Source organism: Spea bombifrons, chromosome 1 (genome assembly GCF_027358695.1).
Source record: "Spea bombifrons isolate aSpeBom1 chromosome 1, aSpeBom1.2.pri, whole genome shotgun sequence".
NCBI lineage: Eukaryota > Metazoa > Chordata > Amphibia > Anura > Pelobatidae > Spea > Spea bombifrons.
In genome coordinates, this window is record NC_071087.1 from 144222352 (window position 1) to 144240665 (window position 18314).

Sequence of the window (18314 nt, forward strand, 5' to 3'; positions counted from 1 at the left end):
ACAAGATAAAAGTGAATAAAAAGCAAAAAAGAATCTATAAATATGAGGAAGCTAAGGTACAATTCACTGACTTTTGCGCATAAGCAGCATATGCATGGAAAAAATAAGAAAAAAACACAGAATCAGTACATTAAAAGTGGCCTTTGTGAGTTAACCAGCTGGTTTAATGAATGAATTAAATTAACAAATTAATAAATAAATTGTACCAGAATGTGACCTCTGGGATTATTTTGATGAATAATAAAACATAACAATTATTCTCGAATCTTCTTTTTTCAGTGGCAGGACATTTTTCAATTTTCTGTACACAGAACAATTTTGAACATTATGCTATAAGTAAAAAAAAAAAAATATATATATATAAAATATAAAAATCACATCAAGAAAAACAATAGGCAGCCTTCCTATGTAAAGTTTAAGTATTAGAATTTTATATTGAAATATCTCTTGCATGCTGTAGAATTAGAATTTATATTAGAATTTTATATTGAAATATCTCTTGCATGCTGTAGAATTAGAATTTATATTAGAATATTATATTGAAATATATCTTGCATGCTGTAGAGTTCTGATTAATCCTGTGATCCCCAGTACATGCATTGGCCAGACATTAGCTTTATGTGATTAAAATCAAATCTCCAAGTAGGTGGCGCTGATAAGTTAACAAGAGAAAGAGTAAGAAGAAAGAAGAGGGGGAGGAGGGTGTAAGCCAGGGTGGAAAGAGGAGGAGAGGAAACACACATTGATACTGTTACACAGCCTGAGAGCAACAGGCAGGGAGGAGAGGGACAGAGGGGCTGAGTGGAGGCTAAGATCGTGGGACTTTCAAGCATCTCAGGAGGAGAAATTACAGCTTGGGCTGTCTTGGAGACATTTAAAGCAGCTTATCCAGGATGCACCATGAGGAGATCTCGCCCATGCTGCGACCCAGATATGGCTGTAAGTTCCCTGCTTTTAACCTTCACACCTGCACTGCTTCACCCCTATGAGCTGGACTATATGTAAAGGCAGTCTCACAGATCTAGTAATGCCACAAGGTGACCCTCCTTGGTTGTTGTCACCTGTTGCAGATGTGCACTTCGCTCAATGGCTCTTTGACTGTTCAGTTTTATATATATTTTTTCACTTTAGGGCAGGAAACTTGTGTTTTTGGAGGGATATGCAAAATAACCATCGATTCCAGCCATGTGTGAAGCACACGATTTAACTCTTTGAGTGTCAGAGGGGTGTGCAAAGAACTTGGAACTCAAGTCTAGTGTCTGATCTGGATCTGTATAAATCAATATGTTCATGTGTGACAGCACTATGGAGTAGGGCTTAACTTGGAGTCCTGTTTGTTTCTTTATTTACTTGTAGATTTTGTGTTGTTTGTACTCAAACTTGTGTTGAGAAACGATAGTGGTTTCTCTGTGTCAGTTTTATTTATTTTTTTTGCAGATATAGCACTTTTTTAAATTGCTTGCTTTAATTCTTTGTAACATTGATGTAGGTATGATGACAATCAGTTTTTTTTTTAAATGGATTGCTTATGTTAACTTTGTTCAAAATAGGATATGATACTTTTTTGAGCTACAGAAAAAATGTAAAGTTAGGTATGTTTTCGGGACCCCAGAGGTCTGTTTCTTAGTTGGACTCCATGTGAAGACCAGACCTCAGAGGCCCCCAAAAGCTTATGTAACTTTACATCGACTAAAAGCTATCAACTTCGCCTAAAGACTGAATTTTCTCTTGGGCAAATATAGTTAAACGTTTTTTTTCTTATTTACAGCAGAAATTGGTTGACGTGCTTTAAAAATAAATGCATATATTCTCATCATTAAATGTCAAGGTCTATAAACGTATAAATGTATTGGAATGCCAGTTGTTAACCACCTACTGAATAATTGGAGATTGCAGATCTCCTATGTCTGGTACTCAAATGGTTAACCGCTGTTGAGTTTAAGATTAGAATCATGTAGTTAATTCTTACTAGTGTTGCCAATGTTCTTGCTATCTCCAGCTTTTTAGATCAGAGTGCATGGAGTTCTTTCATGCTGAGTGACAGTCCTTGGCTGTACCTTGACCAAAATGTTCTCCTCCCATTGATATGCACATGAACAACATCAGACTAGCACATAGTGTGGTAGCCACTATATTAAAATGGAGAAATCTTTGATAGATAAAATTGAGAAAGTTAACTTCAATCATAGACTGTCAAAATGTCATGTGAATTGTGAGAGTACTTTTAATACGATTGTTGGACACTTGTGAGAGTTCCATGTGCAGAAAATACTGTCAATGGATAAAATCTTACACGGTGATGTAGCCCTTTCTATATTATAATCATATTTAAAGTTTTCAAACCTTTAGGTGCCAGATCCATGAGCCAGACACCTTAGTTGCACCTAATCTCCTACACAGTGTACCCCCCCCCCCATTGTAATAAATGATTTGGGTTTAAAGAGCGGGCCGGTTCACCCTTTCACCAATATACCTCTCAATACGCATAAAAAAAAAATAGTGATTAAATAATATAACCTCTTTTGTGTAGCTATTATTGGGCTAATGATAGTGAATGTGTCATCTATTCCAATATACTGTCAAAATCAGTTATTTCATTGTTGTGACCTTTAAGGGCCTACAGTCCGTGACATATCCTGGCCTGGGGTTCCATTCCCTTTGCTGCAAAACAGGGGGCAGATCTCTTGGGTGATCAGTTCCCCCAGTGTTGCTCAATGGGCCAGTTACAAGGGAGAACTTTGTTCCTCTCAACCCAGACCAATTTACACTATAGAAGCTGTGTTGCCTCAGCACAGCCTCCATAGACTGCATAAGAAGTCATGACGTGATATATCTGCGTTACATGTGGTAAAGGCACCACGCACCTTTTAATACAGTGAAGATGCCGGCTCCGGCAGGGGCAGCTGGAGTGCTGCCGAAGGTCAGGTCTAAGGCAGCTCAAAAAGTGAATATGTTGGTGCCTACTGTTGCACGTTTCTCCAGTGTGAAGGGCAGAGCTGGCCCTGTGTAATGTACAGTTCAATATGTAAGGTGACCTTGGCCATTCAACTATGCATTATACCAGGTTAGCCATCTTCTTTCTGCAGCAGAAGCTCAATGTGGTTGGCTCTTCAGAATGTATAGTAAAGTCAGGGGGCTGAAAACTTTGCCCACAGTAAATAAACCATAGAGAGTGAACTGATTGCCTGGTAAGAATCCTTGAAGGGCTGAGCTGCCTTGAAACACTAAAACATTGCTTTTGGCCGAATGCTTTCAGTTTTCATTGAAGAACTGTAAAGCTGGTCCTTGAATCCATGTAAAGTAAGTCAGCGATTCCCGTCTAACATAATTCATATCAGCCAATTGGAGAATATTCCACCAAAATTCTTGGTTCTTTTAAGAGAAATAGGGCAAGAGATCACCTTCAAAATGTGTTAAGGGGGAAAAAAAAACATCTTTCCAATTCTGTACATCTAGACTGCCTGCTAACATTATTTATTATGCATCAAATGAACTGCCACAGAGCTGTAAAATGTGACAATGTAAGTGCAACAAGGTAGAGTATCTGTGGTGGAAAAAGAATTGATGTATCTGTCTACGTACTTACATTTTATTTTGGCAATTACAGAATTTTATACTTTAAACAATTTATATACTGTTTTTATGTTGTGTAGTTCACACATTGGCAGTTGATTTCAGGAATTGACTATGGATATATTATAATATTTATTAAATACGGAGACAGAGAAGGAATAACAATCACCTTCCCCTTGACATTCCGGCTCTAAAATCCTATTGGATTTATACTTCAAAGGTTTCTTGTAATGTTTCATGGAACAGGTATTTCTACTGTGCACTGGGGAGGATTTATGTTACTGCTGCTGGATATTTACAGCTACCAAGATGTCTTATGGGAAAACACAGGCATCCGGTGCATACTTTGTACAAACCTTACCTTACAACGGAAGCCATGCCTTGGCCAAATGGTGTCTGCATGTGACGCTTGTACTGTGAACTTGTAAATTATTTATTCAAGGGAGATAAGTTTGCTTTGTAATGATTCATGTTAACAAGATTAGTAAGGTACATTCAAGTTTTTTCTTCTTCTTTACTAGTTCGGGGTAGATAGCCCAGGAAGTGGTTTGGATGTCAGTTCACCATCTGCTCATCTCAGAAAAAAGTATTGAAAATTGGTACTTTTGGTTTGACTCTGCTTATCTCTTTACACTAACCTAGGCTCCTGAAGAATTGTAAAGGGGAACTCGCACCCTTTTTATTACTAGTATAAGATTAAAATGACTTTTTAATAATATTGTGCCATTTTCTTTTTTATATTTTTTAATTTTGCTTTTTATAATTTATTCAGACAGCTGCATACTAGCCGTTTGCAGCTCTGTTACTGGCCTGATCTAATAGACAAACGCCCCAGGTCCATATCATGCTGCCTGTGGTAGACAATAGAATGGATCAGTCTTAATCACAAAGCCTAGTCAGTCTGACTAATGAAAGTCTGTTGAGGAGACTTTATTAGCATTGCCGTAAAGCATCACCAGTGTTTGAGTGTTTGACAACAATGGCAGTCTGCAGATAAAATAAGTTTATTCAAACAAAATGAACAAGAAAAAAATGTTTATTTTTATACTGTACCATTTAAGTATGATTTAACTAGAAACACAACTGTTATCATTTCAGTAGCTTTTATATTTATAGATTTGGAGTTTGTTGCATTTTCTGTTGATAGTGTGTTTATTTTTTGTTCGTTAATTAAATGTATTTCTTGTGGTGCTGTGTAGGTGTTTTTTGTTAACTGTGTCTGTGCTGTACTATAAAGTTATGTAGGAGGGTAAGGTTGGGACCACATACAATTAGGCACAACATTTAAAAGTGTGTAATTTTAATTGTCCTTTTGAAGACAGTAAAAGCATTCGCTGAAAGTATTTAGGAGTACAGAGAGGATAAAGGCTGCAAAAGGCATTAAAGAGCAAAGTTCAAATATTGCAGGGATTTGGCCATGGTTTACCCCTGCTGTGGGTGACGGAACGGCCATGGCTGGGCCAAGGGCAGTGCAAAACCAAAATAGACCTAAATCTGGACAACACTAAAACTTTTTCTCTGGGAAATAATACATTTGCTGTAGTCTGGTCAGTATGGGACTATGACCCAGACACCTTTATTGTAGTTATTTGTTAGTAGTTCTGGCCATAACACTAAACCCCTTCCTGGTCTTGGATCACAAGTGTGAATTCACACACATTCCTCTGTTACATTACACAGGTCATCTGTTCTAATGTGATAAGCATTAGTAAATCAATTTATTGAAAGTACATTATATTTATTTATAGATACAGATTTTTAGCGCTGTTAAAAAGTGAAGTGAAAATTAACAGCAACATTTAAAATAATAATATACCAAACTGGCAATAACATTAATACGTCAAGACCACAGAAGTGAACGTGCGAAACGAGAAGAGGACTCTGCCCTTGTGTGCTTGCGACCTATGCAGCTATCCTATACATTAATGGGCATATGATGGCTGGAGTGTCTCTTTAACAGAGTTTTCATTCTGACCCCTTAATTGAGTAAAAAAATCAAAACAAAAAAAAAACCATACAAGTTGCAGCAATTACCCTCCTCCATGCTCCAGCATTTCTTGTCACTGACTGGCTGCTTCAAGCAGCCAATCAGTGATAGGTAAGCACTGCCATTGAAATCAATGGGAGTACATGCTAATCATGTCTGTAGTGATTAGGCTCAAATGGGCCCTAAACATTTTTTTGGGGGTTAGCTGAAAAATTGGTGGCATTTTTAATTTGGGAATGAAATGTGTTGCCTGGTGTCCACATTAATTTTCTCACTCTCTCATGCTCTGAGGTCTAGCAAGTATATCGCATGCAGGGAGATGTGTTTAGCCAAACGCATCTACAGCATGGAAAATAGCTGGGAGGAGGAAGAAGGGGCAATTGCGTATAAGAGGCAATATGATGAAATAGTACATATGATGGCTGGAGTGTCCCTTTAATTTTAAGTGTCAGTCATATATCCTTACAAGGGAAATATATCAGTCATATATCGTTACCTGCCAAGGACTGGCCCTGAGCAGATAAAGGCAGATAAAGGCTTTTCCTGCCCTGTTCTGGTCTATGTTGCTCTACAGAAAAACAGAAAAGAAACAGAAACAGAGACCTGCGTTTGAGTGGCATGCAAAAGTATGACATTTAATGTATGCAAAACTAACTCTACAACATAGTTGGTTTGAGGGTTCTGCCAGAGACTGCTCTGTGGCAACAGCTGGCAGTGAAGTGCCCTCCAACGTGTTAAGGAAAATATGGGAAGATGTTTGGCTCTTCTCACATAATGGTTATGGAGTTAATGGAGAAATAATATGCATGTGCTCTATTGTCTCTGGCTTGATGGAAGGTATATAGCCATTCATGGAAGAACCGCTTGCAAAAAAGCTTACCAGACATGATGATATTGCTAGATAGTTTGTGAATGACACCGACAGTGATGTTCATCTAAGTGTAAATTTGTCTTGGTGTTAAAAAGATATTTGTGTGTATTAGGGGAACTCTTGCAATGGCAACCAAAGACCAGGACGTAAGCCTGTAGCAGGCACAGTCCTGCCACATTCAAAGCTGTTGGCAGCTATTATATTGAATGGGTCATATTGAGCTTTAGTAGACTGTGTTAGCCACATGGTTGTTCAATCAGATGTCTATGTATATTACCGATGCCCACATTAATTTTTAATTATTTTCAGAAAACAAATCAGCCTTTTTTTAATTATTTGTATTATTGTTTTCATTTTGTAATTAGTGAGAAACTATTAATGTAACAGTTCCCTTTAAGGTATGTTTCGGTGGCGCTACTAGGGCTATATTTCTTGATTTCAACATATCAAAATTACATTTTTCCAAAAACAGATTGTTATATCCATTTCCCTTGGCAGTTTTGTCAAATTCAGTTTGTTGATCTTACTTACTGTTGATCTTACGCTTACTCCTTTTAACCATTTTCAAGCAGTAGTGGTGCGAGTTGTAATCTAGAAGTATCTAAAAATAAAAAAAATATATATTTGTTTTGTATCTCGGCCTTCAATTCGTTTGGCAACCCATTGTGTTTATCTACACAAGCCCTTTGAACATTGTTAATGTTTAACTATCAAGGAGGACTTGCAATTACAGGCAGGTTGTTATTTGCAGGACATAGAGCCACAAAAAACTTTTTGCAACATGTTTTCATTGTTTGTGTTACGGGTGTGAAGATTCTACTGCTTACACTTTTACACTTGTTTTGGGATTTTAACAATGATTCACAGACACAACCGAGATTGAAACAGGAAGTATAACATTGCAAGTACTATCCGGCCACTTCCTGTTCTTACCACATGTGCACGTGTCCTATCCTTTTTCCTTTTAATTGCATTTTTGTCTCTCCCAAACGCAAAATCTTATCCGCATGCAGCCAAAAATTAGTTATAATTCATCTCTGTTATTTCTCTCGGAGCCAGGTTTAAAAATAACTAGTAAGAAATGTAACATACTGCCAGCTATGGCGCGATATCAAGGTGGTCTCGTTAGCTCAAGACGTAGAGAGCGTATTTACCGGGGGTACATATGTTTATTATTTCTGTGGTTGAATAAATTATAGTTCCATGTATTTGATATAATCACAAGAAGTACCACACACTGCAAGTTTTGTTAACCAGCTATACCCACAATGATATCTAGATATTCATTCTGTTCTTTGGGATGCTCTTTTGATTAAAAAGCTTTAAAAAGGCAGTCATGGCGAGAAAGCTGAAGTAATCGACTATACCTCAAATTTTGCCTTAACTGTCAGTAACCCATTGTAAACCCGCTTCCTTCTTTTTTGCAGATTAGCATATATTGAGAATATTTATCAGCTGATATATATTGAAAATGATCATGTTTTCACAGAAGCTTAAGGAATTTGCTTGTTCCTTGAATTGGACAGTTTAGAATAGCTGAATCAACCTTTGCCTTTTCTACCGGAAGGTTGATTTATTTACCCACCACCTTTTTTTAATTTATTTTTTAAGAAGTGCATTCTTATAGTAAAATTGCAGCAAGGCAAATCATACAATTCAATCATTTTTCATATAAATATAATTTATAATGTTATAAATATATTTGTATTGCAGACCAGCATTTGATATAGATATCTTGTACATTGTACAAAAAGAGTCCATCTTGATTTTGCAGCTCTTCTTTTTTAATAGCTGGCCATACCTTCAATGTTTCTGTTCTCATTAAATTTAAAACATGCTTTGATTGCTTATTGGGAATAAAGCGATGTGGTCTAAGGAAGCTCACTGGATTCTTGCGTTTTATGTGTGCACAACTTGCATGTCAAACAATGAATGCTCTTCCCGATCACTGGGTCAAAAGTTGCTGTGCAACATGGACTTGACCTTTGGTCACCCTGCCCAAGTGTTACTTAGCTTCCCTCTGTGTGCTCACTGCTGGAATATCTCCTTGGTTCATGAGTTTTCTAATAACTGCTCTATAACTTAGTTATCTAGCAGGACGCATTTGGATGCCTTTTTTTCCATCGGTCGAAGCAAATATTCTGTGTTTAATACTAATAAGGTTTATTTGTTGCGGTGTTTTTGACAATCCGAATGCTGTACTTAGCAGAATAGGAGAAAGTCATACATAGAGAAGCTTCATAATGTATATTTTTTTTTTAATTCTTGGAATGAAAACACTTTTTCAATAAATGCTTCCATTTAGGAACATGGATGCGATATATGTTACTGTTTAGGAAGTTGATGATTTAATATATGATAACGTCGCTTTAGGTAAAAGACCATGTGAGAGAAGTTGTAGCTTATAGAGAGTGTATCCATGAGCTCTTGTGTGTGTCGTACATTGCTATGCTTATCAGCGATGGAACTTGTGAAGTAGTATCCAGCGCACTATTAAACTGAAGAACAATCGACATTGAGTTCCACAATGTAACTTTTGATGTTGGCATCAGATTTTAGGTATCTAGAGACCGAGTACACAATAATGACTACAGATTGTAGAAGACCAGGAACCACACCTTGGTTTTATCAGTCTTGTAATGCTGAAAAAACGTCCAGCCTATTTACTCTTTGGTCCCATTAAGTGTTTGATGACGTCACAACACACGGCTGGAGACACGATTTCTCATCAGAAGTGCCGTCCATGTGGCTGATCCAGTGAAAGACATTTTGAATCCGTTCTCTACCTATTTATGGTTTTATAGCTTCCAAAAGAAACTGTAAAGGTTGAAAAGCCTTCAATAAAGTAAACCCCATTTTCTTAAGATTTTCATTCGTTTTGAGTTACTGAGTTTAACGATGTAGGGACTACACTTTCTATTTCGGTGAAATATCTGCTAGGGAGTGACTCAAAGTTAAAGGGGAAGTATCACGCAGAGTGCTTTTTTAACTTAAAGGGTAACTTTTTTTCACCTTTACATCTTTTTAGCACTACTTATTCATTTTTAGGATACTTTTTTTTGTTTTATATTCAGTGTGGTTGTTTTTAAAATATATGTTTTAAGCAAGGGGCACTAGTTCTGCCCCAGTAAAGCTGAGATGGAGCAAATAGTAGCAGTTCCAGCATGTCGGTTTTTTGTCAAAAAAAAAAGTGGGGAGGAATAATCATGAAGATCCTGGGGAAAGACAGTTAAGATCTTGCTTCCATGGTATTTAATTAAGATAGGTTTCTAATTGTGTTTTTTGTTCCATAAAACCATAACATCAATTTATTAATGTACTGAGCCACAGATTTATGGTTTGGAAAAAAGGGACTGGTCTACTTTAATTACTGTGTAGCAGAGGTCAGTATTGAAGGCAAGGAGGTTTTGTTTTTTTTATTGGTATTATATATTGGTGCCATTATCTTCAACACCAAGCAAAAATGAAACTTAATTGCAATGAAATCCTACACAAGATATGCAGCATAGGTGGCATCGCTGCTTAGGGGGGGATATTTTGGGTTCAGCACTGACCTAATTAGTTCAATGGTTACTTAGTTCCTAAAGACAAAAGTATTGCACAGTTAATCACAATGTAGTGAAACCAAGACTTTGTTAGAGACTTTGTATTGTTAGAAGAATTATTCCCATAAAACTGGCTTTTTCCCCTCTAAAAAAAAAAACTCTGCCACTTTAAGAGGGGATTGTTTTTAGACATATCCATGTTGGCATACGTCTATTTTTTTGTATTTATTCTTCTCATATTGTAAACACCTCCTAGGGAAGAAACACTTCCCTATTATTAGGGAACTACTATTTTCTATCCAGCTAACTGTATTTGAACAGTGATGTTTTTTGGCCAAAAGGGGCAGTAGCCTTAGGCACCACAAGTTAGGGGTGCACTTCAGCCACCTGACAGCAGTGCTCCTCTTTCTCCTTCCACTTCCAGTGAAATGTGTGGTGGGATCTCAGGGCCCGGATACTTTTTTTAAATTATTATTTTTATTGTTTGATATGCAATGCATATTTTTTTTATTAACCCCTTAAGGACAATGGGCGGTCCCAAAACCCATTGAAAACAATTCATTTTGAGCCCGTACATGTACGGGCTTTGTCATTAAGGGGTTAATCTTAATTTCCTGTTCTGTGTAGATCTAATTGATTATCTCTCCCCATTAAGTTATCACTCCCCAGATGATAAAGAACCGCAATCATTTGATTTCCTTATAACATGACATGCATAAGCCTTGTGAATAAGAAATCAGCAGATTAAGGTGTGGAGCGCAGGGAGTGGCCGCTAGTTATCACACAGCGATATAATAGAAAAGCATACTTTAATGGCATATGACGGTATTGCGGTGCCTTAAAGGCTCTGTTCTACCTAGTCTCCTGTAGCTTCGGAAATATAATATCCAGCACTGCTGAATGTAGAAGGGATTTCCAGAAATGATTCTTTTAATTTATTTAAATTTTTCCTTATTCGTAATTTTTGCTTGAAACAAATGTCATATATGATCCAATAACGGCTATTGATAAGTGGTTTTCATAGAAGTTTGTGTAGTTTTTAGGCGATTACATTTTCAGAGGAAGGAATAAATATAAATCTGCCAGGGTTTACTTGTTTAACTTTCTTGAGAATGTGAATAATGTTTTGTCTAAATGGAACACAATCTTTAAATAACATGCTCTTGGTGAATTTGGTGAAAAAGTACAGGAATACTAGGAAGGAAAGGGAAGCCCCTTAAACCTGAGAAAGATGTCTCTGGAAGCAGCTTATGGGGTATAGGTAGTGGAATACTTGTTAATTTTGTTACCAACTTGCACTAATGTATACATTTTCCAACTATTTTTTTTTATGCTTCAAACTGTTTTTTTTAGGATCTGTATGAAGCATGTTTTTCCTTTATGGTGGACAGGAGATGGCTCAGTCTTAATTTGGTATTTCAGAAAGAAAAAGCACAGATATTTCTAAAATGGTTACCCCTTTTCTCTAATAGAAGCTTCAATTAACCCAAGAATCGCCTTTGTTTATCCTGTGCATCTTGGAGTTGTAAAATTTACAGAGAAGGATGAGGAAGTGTCTGAGATAAGTGAGAAGGTTTAGGTCTGCACGCTGAAGATAACCTTTATCTCCTAAGACATTACATTTACTTTTAATCATCTGTTATTTCTAGAGGGGATTCCCACCCTCGACCACCCACATTGCCCACAGTGTAGCTTAATAACCCCATAATTATACTTCAGAAGAAATGTGTTTCTTAAAACCTACTTTGACATTGTAATAACTGTTTGCAGTAGTCAATCCCATAATCATTTCAGTTTTGTCAATGGCTAGGGGTGAACAACTATTTCAAGTCATGTATAATTTTCTAAATGGTATTAATGCCAAAATCTCTAATAGTATTTGTGGTCCATATGCTTGTGCTAATAAACTCCATGGGCATTATTGATCTCTCTCCATCGTCCCCTCTACCCTTCTCTTTTCTATATATATGTTTAATAACCTTATTCAAAATTTGATACTGGGTTTATTTTCTGTTGTTAGACATTGGCATTAGCAGAGGAAAACCTCTGCTTTGTAGTTCAGCACTTGGAGATTCTGACCTTGTGTGAGAACAATGCTCGTTTGCCAAAAGAGCGCATGGTTCACTGCTCTTCTTTCATCTTGATGACTACCTGCACAGGAAGGTAGGCATGTGATAGCGTATTGTATTACTGTTTGCATATGCTCCTCCACATGTTCTGCGAAAGTTAGTTAATAACAAAGCTATTGTTTAGGGATCACACATGTAAAATTGCCTTGTGTTGCCAAATACTTTTTGCCAAATGCATTAACGATATTGGGTTTGTCAGTTTTGTTGCAGCCATGATTAGTTGTGCATTTCACTATGTATCATGGATCATTCGAGACTCCAGGTATTATCTACAGAAGCTACTTCTTTTAGAAATTATGGCTTTTAACTTTTTTACTATGCTTCTGGAGTTCAGCTCTTTATAAACCTGTCACTGAGGTGATAGATCACAAGGCTTCTGTGAAAACTCCCTCTTTTATCCAATTTTACCAGCTCATAAACTTCTATAACACGCTGAGGTTGATCTTTATTCCCAGTTTCCTTTTTTCCTTTGCTTGGTCTTTCTTAGACTTTCTCAAACTACAAGAGGAGGACTATAAACTAGGTGTTTATCTGTGAACCGGTTTAACTTTTTTCCCAGGCTACATGAAGGAAATTTCAGTTTGGTAGCTGGGACTTTTTTTTTTTTTTTTTATACATACACTAAAGTACTGGGAATGGTTGCACACACAGACCCACTGTGATAAACCAAGCTTGGACAAGCAGCTCTATTGTGTTTCTTATAGAAGGCCAATATTTCAAAATATAAAGCATAAATAAATTGTACTGTACCAATATATAATTTTGTGAGACTCAAAACCGTTAACAAATGTGTAAACAGAGGTTTAAATTAAGGGTTTCTTATGGTCAGATGCGCTGACTGAACGCCTGATAAAAGTAGGTCTTTATCTTTTTGTTTGTTTGTTAAAGGTTTGTAATGTTGGTGCCTCTCTGATTGAGCATGTTAAAGAGTTACGGAGTGTGGGGGCAGCGTGGCTAAATGCCTGGGAACCTGGTTTTGTCTTTATTCTGGCAATGACAAGGCTGGCCAAAGAGAGTGAATTGCAATATAGGATTTGTAACTGGTTGGCCTGTTGTGATAGAGGTTCAGATATAGTAAATATTGTCAGTAAAGATGAGTTATCTTCAATTGCTATTCTTTGAGCTGTTTGGTAAGACCGGCTTTATTCTCTGTATCATGTGTCCTGCTCCACCTTTTGAGTTTACGACCTATTCTCTTCATATCTCTGATTGTGATCAAACCGAAAATCAAGCCAAAATCTCTAACAGTATTTGTTGTCCATATGCTCATGCTAATACATTTTCTTTTGAGTTTACAACCTGTTGTCTTCATATCTCTGGTTGTGATCAAACCAAGGTGCATTGTTGTGAGTTTTTATATGCTCGGTGCTATGCTCTCTAGGGTGTCATGTTGTAGAGTCTGACTAAAAAGCTGGATTTTACATAAGTGCCCATCTGTTTACTTAGATACACATTTGATGTTACGTTCAATTGTGTCCCCCCTTTTTAATAAATGGCTTTTGACCAGATTTTGAGGCTGGGGTCTGATCAATTATGATACGTTGGAGACGTGTATAGAATCGTGGTCTGATCATACAACTAGATTTACAGGCAGTGGCCACAATTCTAGTCCAGACTGGAATACTAGATCGAGTCTACAAACATTTCTGTGGGTAGAAGTAGCAACATTTTGGTTTTTTATTATGTATATAATTAACATTTGCTTCTATGTAAAAATCAGTCTTAACTATATATCTTTCTTTCCGATAAGCACCTATCCAAGATATGGAATGTTTTCATGCAGATTGCTTGTAAAGGCCTGCTAATTTCAGTGCTGAATCCGACCACCAGGGGAATGATCTGGGATTAAATGTTCAGTACTTCTGTGTATGCTTCAGATGTATTTTATTTACGTAGAAAGTGTTTTACCAGGAATACTACATTGAGATTTCTCTAATTTTTAAGTATGTCCTCGGGATAAAGTGTAGAAACAGTATTACATACGGGGTGTATTTATAGTTATTTATAGAGAAACAAACAAGACATGTACATTGTAAAAAGGAGTTTGTAATCTAGTGAAGGGTACATTCTGGTTTTAGAAGTTGACCCTCATTTTCAGGGATTTTACACTATTGGCTGATTTGACAGAATTTGAGAGGTTATTTCACATGTAAGCAGCTCTGAAAGAAAATTCCCCCTTCAACCTGCTTTCTTTTTGAAGTGAGTTTCCGATATCCGGGTGTTTTTCCGATTGGTTCTGGTCCATTCGCCGAATGTTACTCACAAAACGGTGCTTACCAGTGGGGCAGACCGAGGAATTAAAGTTAAATTATTGATTCACTGATCCCTGAAAAAAAACTTTTAATTTCAGTAAATATCCAGTCATATCATTCTTGCTAAATTGAAACGATTTACCTGACTGCTTTATTCTTTTGTGTCAAAAAGAAAAAAAAAAAAAAAGAAAACTATAATTGTGTGTGTATGTGTTAAAGGAGGACCTGCTTGGTGTCATTGAAAGCCATAGCTCATCAGTCGTTACTTTGCATTATTTGGGCATAACTATACTGCATGCAGCGCTTATATCTGTATTATTTGCTTTTTATGGTACATTTGCATGAGCTGGTACGTTTTGTCAGCTGGCATTAAAAAATGTCTGTTGTCGGAATGTAGGAAGATTTGTTAGCTGGCATTTAAAATGTGCTTTGCATGAATGTAGGCATTCAGAACATTTTCTTGAGTTTAGTAGCTTTCAGGCCCTGGCACAGCAAAGCGTAAATCAAATTATTAAATGTATTCTCTGCAACTGAAAAATAGAAGCAGGTCTAGTGAGTCATTGGGAATTTGCCATAAATGTCGTATTGCCAGCCCTGTTCTTATTGAATGAATGTTTAGATAGCATGCGCTTGCATGCAGTTCCTGTAACATTCTTCATACCGAAGTATCCATGCCAATATTTTATCAGGCAAATTGTTGAACAAATGAAGTTTGCCGTTTCTGTACTTATGAATAAAACTGTGCTTTCTGGTTAATTCCCATTTTATTCAGTTCTTGTAATAAACAACTTAATGAGTAAAAGGGTAAGGTTTATATGGTATTTTAGAAATGCATTGTTGTACCGTTAATGAACATTAATTGGCATTTGAGTGCCCCTATGCAGCACCACCAACGAAGAATGCATATAAAAATACTTTTGTTGGTACGTTATATCCATTAATTAAAAAAACATTACTTGTTTAGGAGAAGCTGCAGCATCAGTGTCCCAAAAAGGTAAAAAAAAAATCCTTCTTGACTCTAAAGTACTTGCTCTCAATAGACATGTGTCCATATTTTTGTTTTGTTTAAAATGTTCTGTCCGCCAAAATCATGGTACTGGACAATGCATTCCACATCTACACTGCCCTAACTGTAAAAATAAACCCTAATGTGAAATCTCTTTTCCTCAAAGCCTTGAGTGATGCTGTCAGTAGAGTTCTATAAATGAAAAGGTCCCAAGACAAGTCTTTGTATTCACGGTGTATGTGTGTATATATATATATATATATATAGTATTTGTGCTAACGATTAAATTGGATATCCAAAAGGTTTCATTTTCCCCTCATTTCTCTGTTGCGTCATGGAAAGATCCTTGACACTAACTTAAGCAGTGTAGGAAGAATATCGCCTCTAATTGCAATAACTTCAGTATGCTTTCGCAGAATACAATCATTTTAAGTGTTTACTTGTTATCTTCTCCAAATGTCACATAAACATATGTGAACCTTAAAAAAGGGTATAAAATCTTCATGCAGAACATGCTCAGTGGTTTCCATGGCAATGTTAATAAGCCATGCTAGACTTCTGCTGGCAAGTGATTTTGTTCTGATTCAACTTTTGCGCAAAAAGGCTGCAGTTTGCATCAACGTATAACATATGATAACACTGCTTCTATATTTAGAATCCGTGAAACCATAGCTTAATATTAAAATATACAGGTAGAGGAGGAAAAATAACAATCCTGTCCAAGGAAGCAAATGTGGCTAGGGATTAGTGCTCTAGACTCCTTTGCGGATTGTAGATTAATTTATTAGAAAACACAGCTCCACTTGCGATAGTTATTTAATTAACGATGACCGGAAAGAACCAGGAAGCTCATCTAGTCTGTCCTTTTTTTTTTTTTTTTTATATATATATGCGTTATTCTTATTAGTTTTAAGATGGTTTTATCCATCTCACAAGATGCCTGTACTACTTCTGCAGAAAAGAAATTTACTGATAATTTTAAAACATGCTGTCTAGTTCTGGTATTCTTCTTATTAAAAATGCTTCCTTCTTTGACTTTGTCATATTTGAATGTTCCCATTTATGTTAATACCTAGGTAGACTCCCAAGGGTAGGCTTAACCGGAGCTCTCCCTCTTCTGAGGGGGCAGGGTGAGCCACCCACTAGGGTGACTGCTAGCCATGGACAAGTGCAGAGCTAGTCCAGATTGCATTAAATGGGTGAGGAGTGGGAGAGGAATTCTGCAAGGTGTTGGTGTGGATCAACTTCAGATCAATCCCAGAGAGTTCCCATGTATTAAGTCTCTCCTTCCCCGTTTTTCTATATTAAATGGAGGGATTCCACTGTATTCTTTGAAGAAGATTATATTTGTAAATGTAGAATGTATAAACAGCACTCCGATCTACCAAGCACTTTTACGTTTTTTTTAAACTCGTGTAATGGGTATATGCGTGTGCAGCAGATTGTGTGAGAATAGGGTACTGATGGCCAGCAACTCCTTGGACATTTGCCAGATGTGCCAGGTGGCCAGTCTGGGCCTGCTCCCGCTCACCAGTGTTCATTTTGAAAAGTGGTGAACTTTTCGTGAACCTTTTGGATGATCTTTTACTCCTTGCACTAATGTATGCTTGCTAAACGGAGTCTACTCAACTAGGTGTACAGAAAATATGACCTCTGTTACTTAATATACAACTAACATACAACTTCATATTTTTTTACTGTGCGATATTCGCTCTGTGTTTCACACTTCCATACCTGGGAACCCGTCAGCCAGCAGCCCCACCGATGTGTGCCCCGCTGACAGCGGCATTCTGACGTTCCATGTGGCGCTTCCCTATATGTTGGAAAACTAGCCATGTTTTGGAGATGAGGGTGGAGAGTGGGACGTCATAATATGTATTTTGTTTAAGAGACTAGAGATAAATGCTAATTATTGTGCAAAATGCCTCAAACACATTGCAAATGATTCCTCCTGAGGACTTGGACGTTTAAATCGTGTCCCTAGGTTTAGCAAAATTGTTGCATTTAGAAAAGTAGATGGAAGAGAACAATTTAATGTATATATATATTTCTTTATGTAGTATTTTTTTTTGGCAAACATCTGCACCTTTTCTAGGTAAAGTTCTATCCAGGGCTGGACTTGGTAGTAAAAGCAGCCCCTTTAATTCTAGTAGTTGATAAATGATGTATGTGCAGCTGCCTACAAGATTCATGCAGCTGCACCCTATGCTCTTACACTGGCTGCAGTAGATGACCTGTCCGCGTCGGGTGCTGATAATCTTGGCCCTGTTAATCAAGAATGAAAATTTTCTCTGACTCCTGTATTTAGGAATATAGAGAATATTTATGGTATGAATAGAATCTTCCTCAATGGGACAAAGTCATTGTTTGGCCGGAACTCCTGTCAATCAAAAGCTAGCTCTGTTTATCATAATCATAAATGCCGCTCGATTCTTCTTGCTGAGGAGGTGTATTCTTTTTAGATTGAGGTCATTGTGCATATTTAAATTCCCTAATCTCTATGGAAACTGATAAAAACGTAATCCAAGCATCATGGCTTCTTAGACATTACATTATAGGGGTTTTTGGGTTTTTTTGAAAGAAGATAAATCAGGGAAAATGGCACCAGGGAATAAAAATAAGGGTATAAAAAAACAACAAATTAGCTATGAACCCTATTAAGTATATATTGAGATATGCTATTAGGAGAGATCTCTAAGAGCATCAGAAATACTGTTATCTAAACAAAAGAATTCAAAAGGGTACAAGGTCATCTTGTAGCTTCTACAAGATAGCTTCTCTGCTTCAACAGTTTGCTACTTCTGGAACAGTCAAGAACCTCCATGGCTGTGGTAACAATTGGAAAATTGGTCAGATAAGTATGTGAAGATTGCTGCAAACTGTGGTTTTTTCAACGCGTACCATGCACTGCACACTAAACCAAGAACGGCATTATGGACAAAAGGCCATGA

The 18314-nt window shown here is 37.0% G+C and overlaps 1 protein-coding gene across 2 annotated transcripts in view; it reads left to right on the forward strand.

Moving 5' to 3' along the window:
• The first annotated feature begins 754 nt into the window (after positions 1-754).
• The window catches only part of IQGAP2 (IQ motif containing GTPase activating protein 2), a 112478-nt gene continuing 94918 nt past the window's right edge, over positions 755-18314 (forward strand). For both annotated transcript variants that reach the window (XM_053447958.1, XM_053447959.1), the window contains exon 1: positions 755-939. In XM_053447958.1, the coding sequence (XP_053303933.1) occupies positions 894-939 (46 nt within the window). In that variant the 5' untranslated portion in view covers positions 755-893. The remainder of the gene's footprint in view (positions 940-18314) is intronic.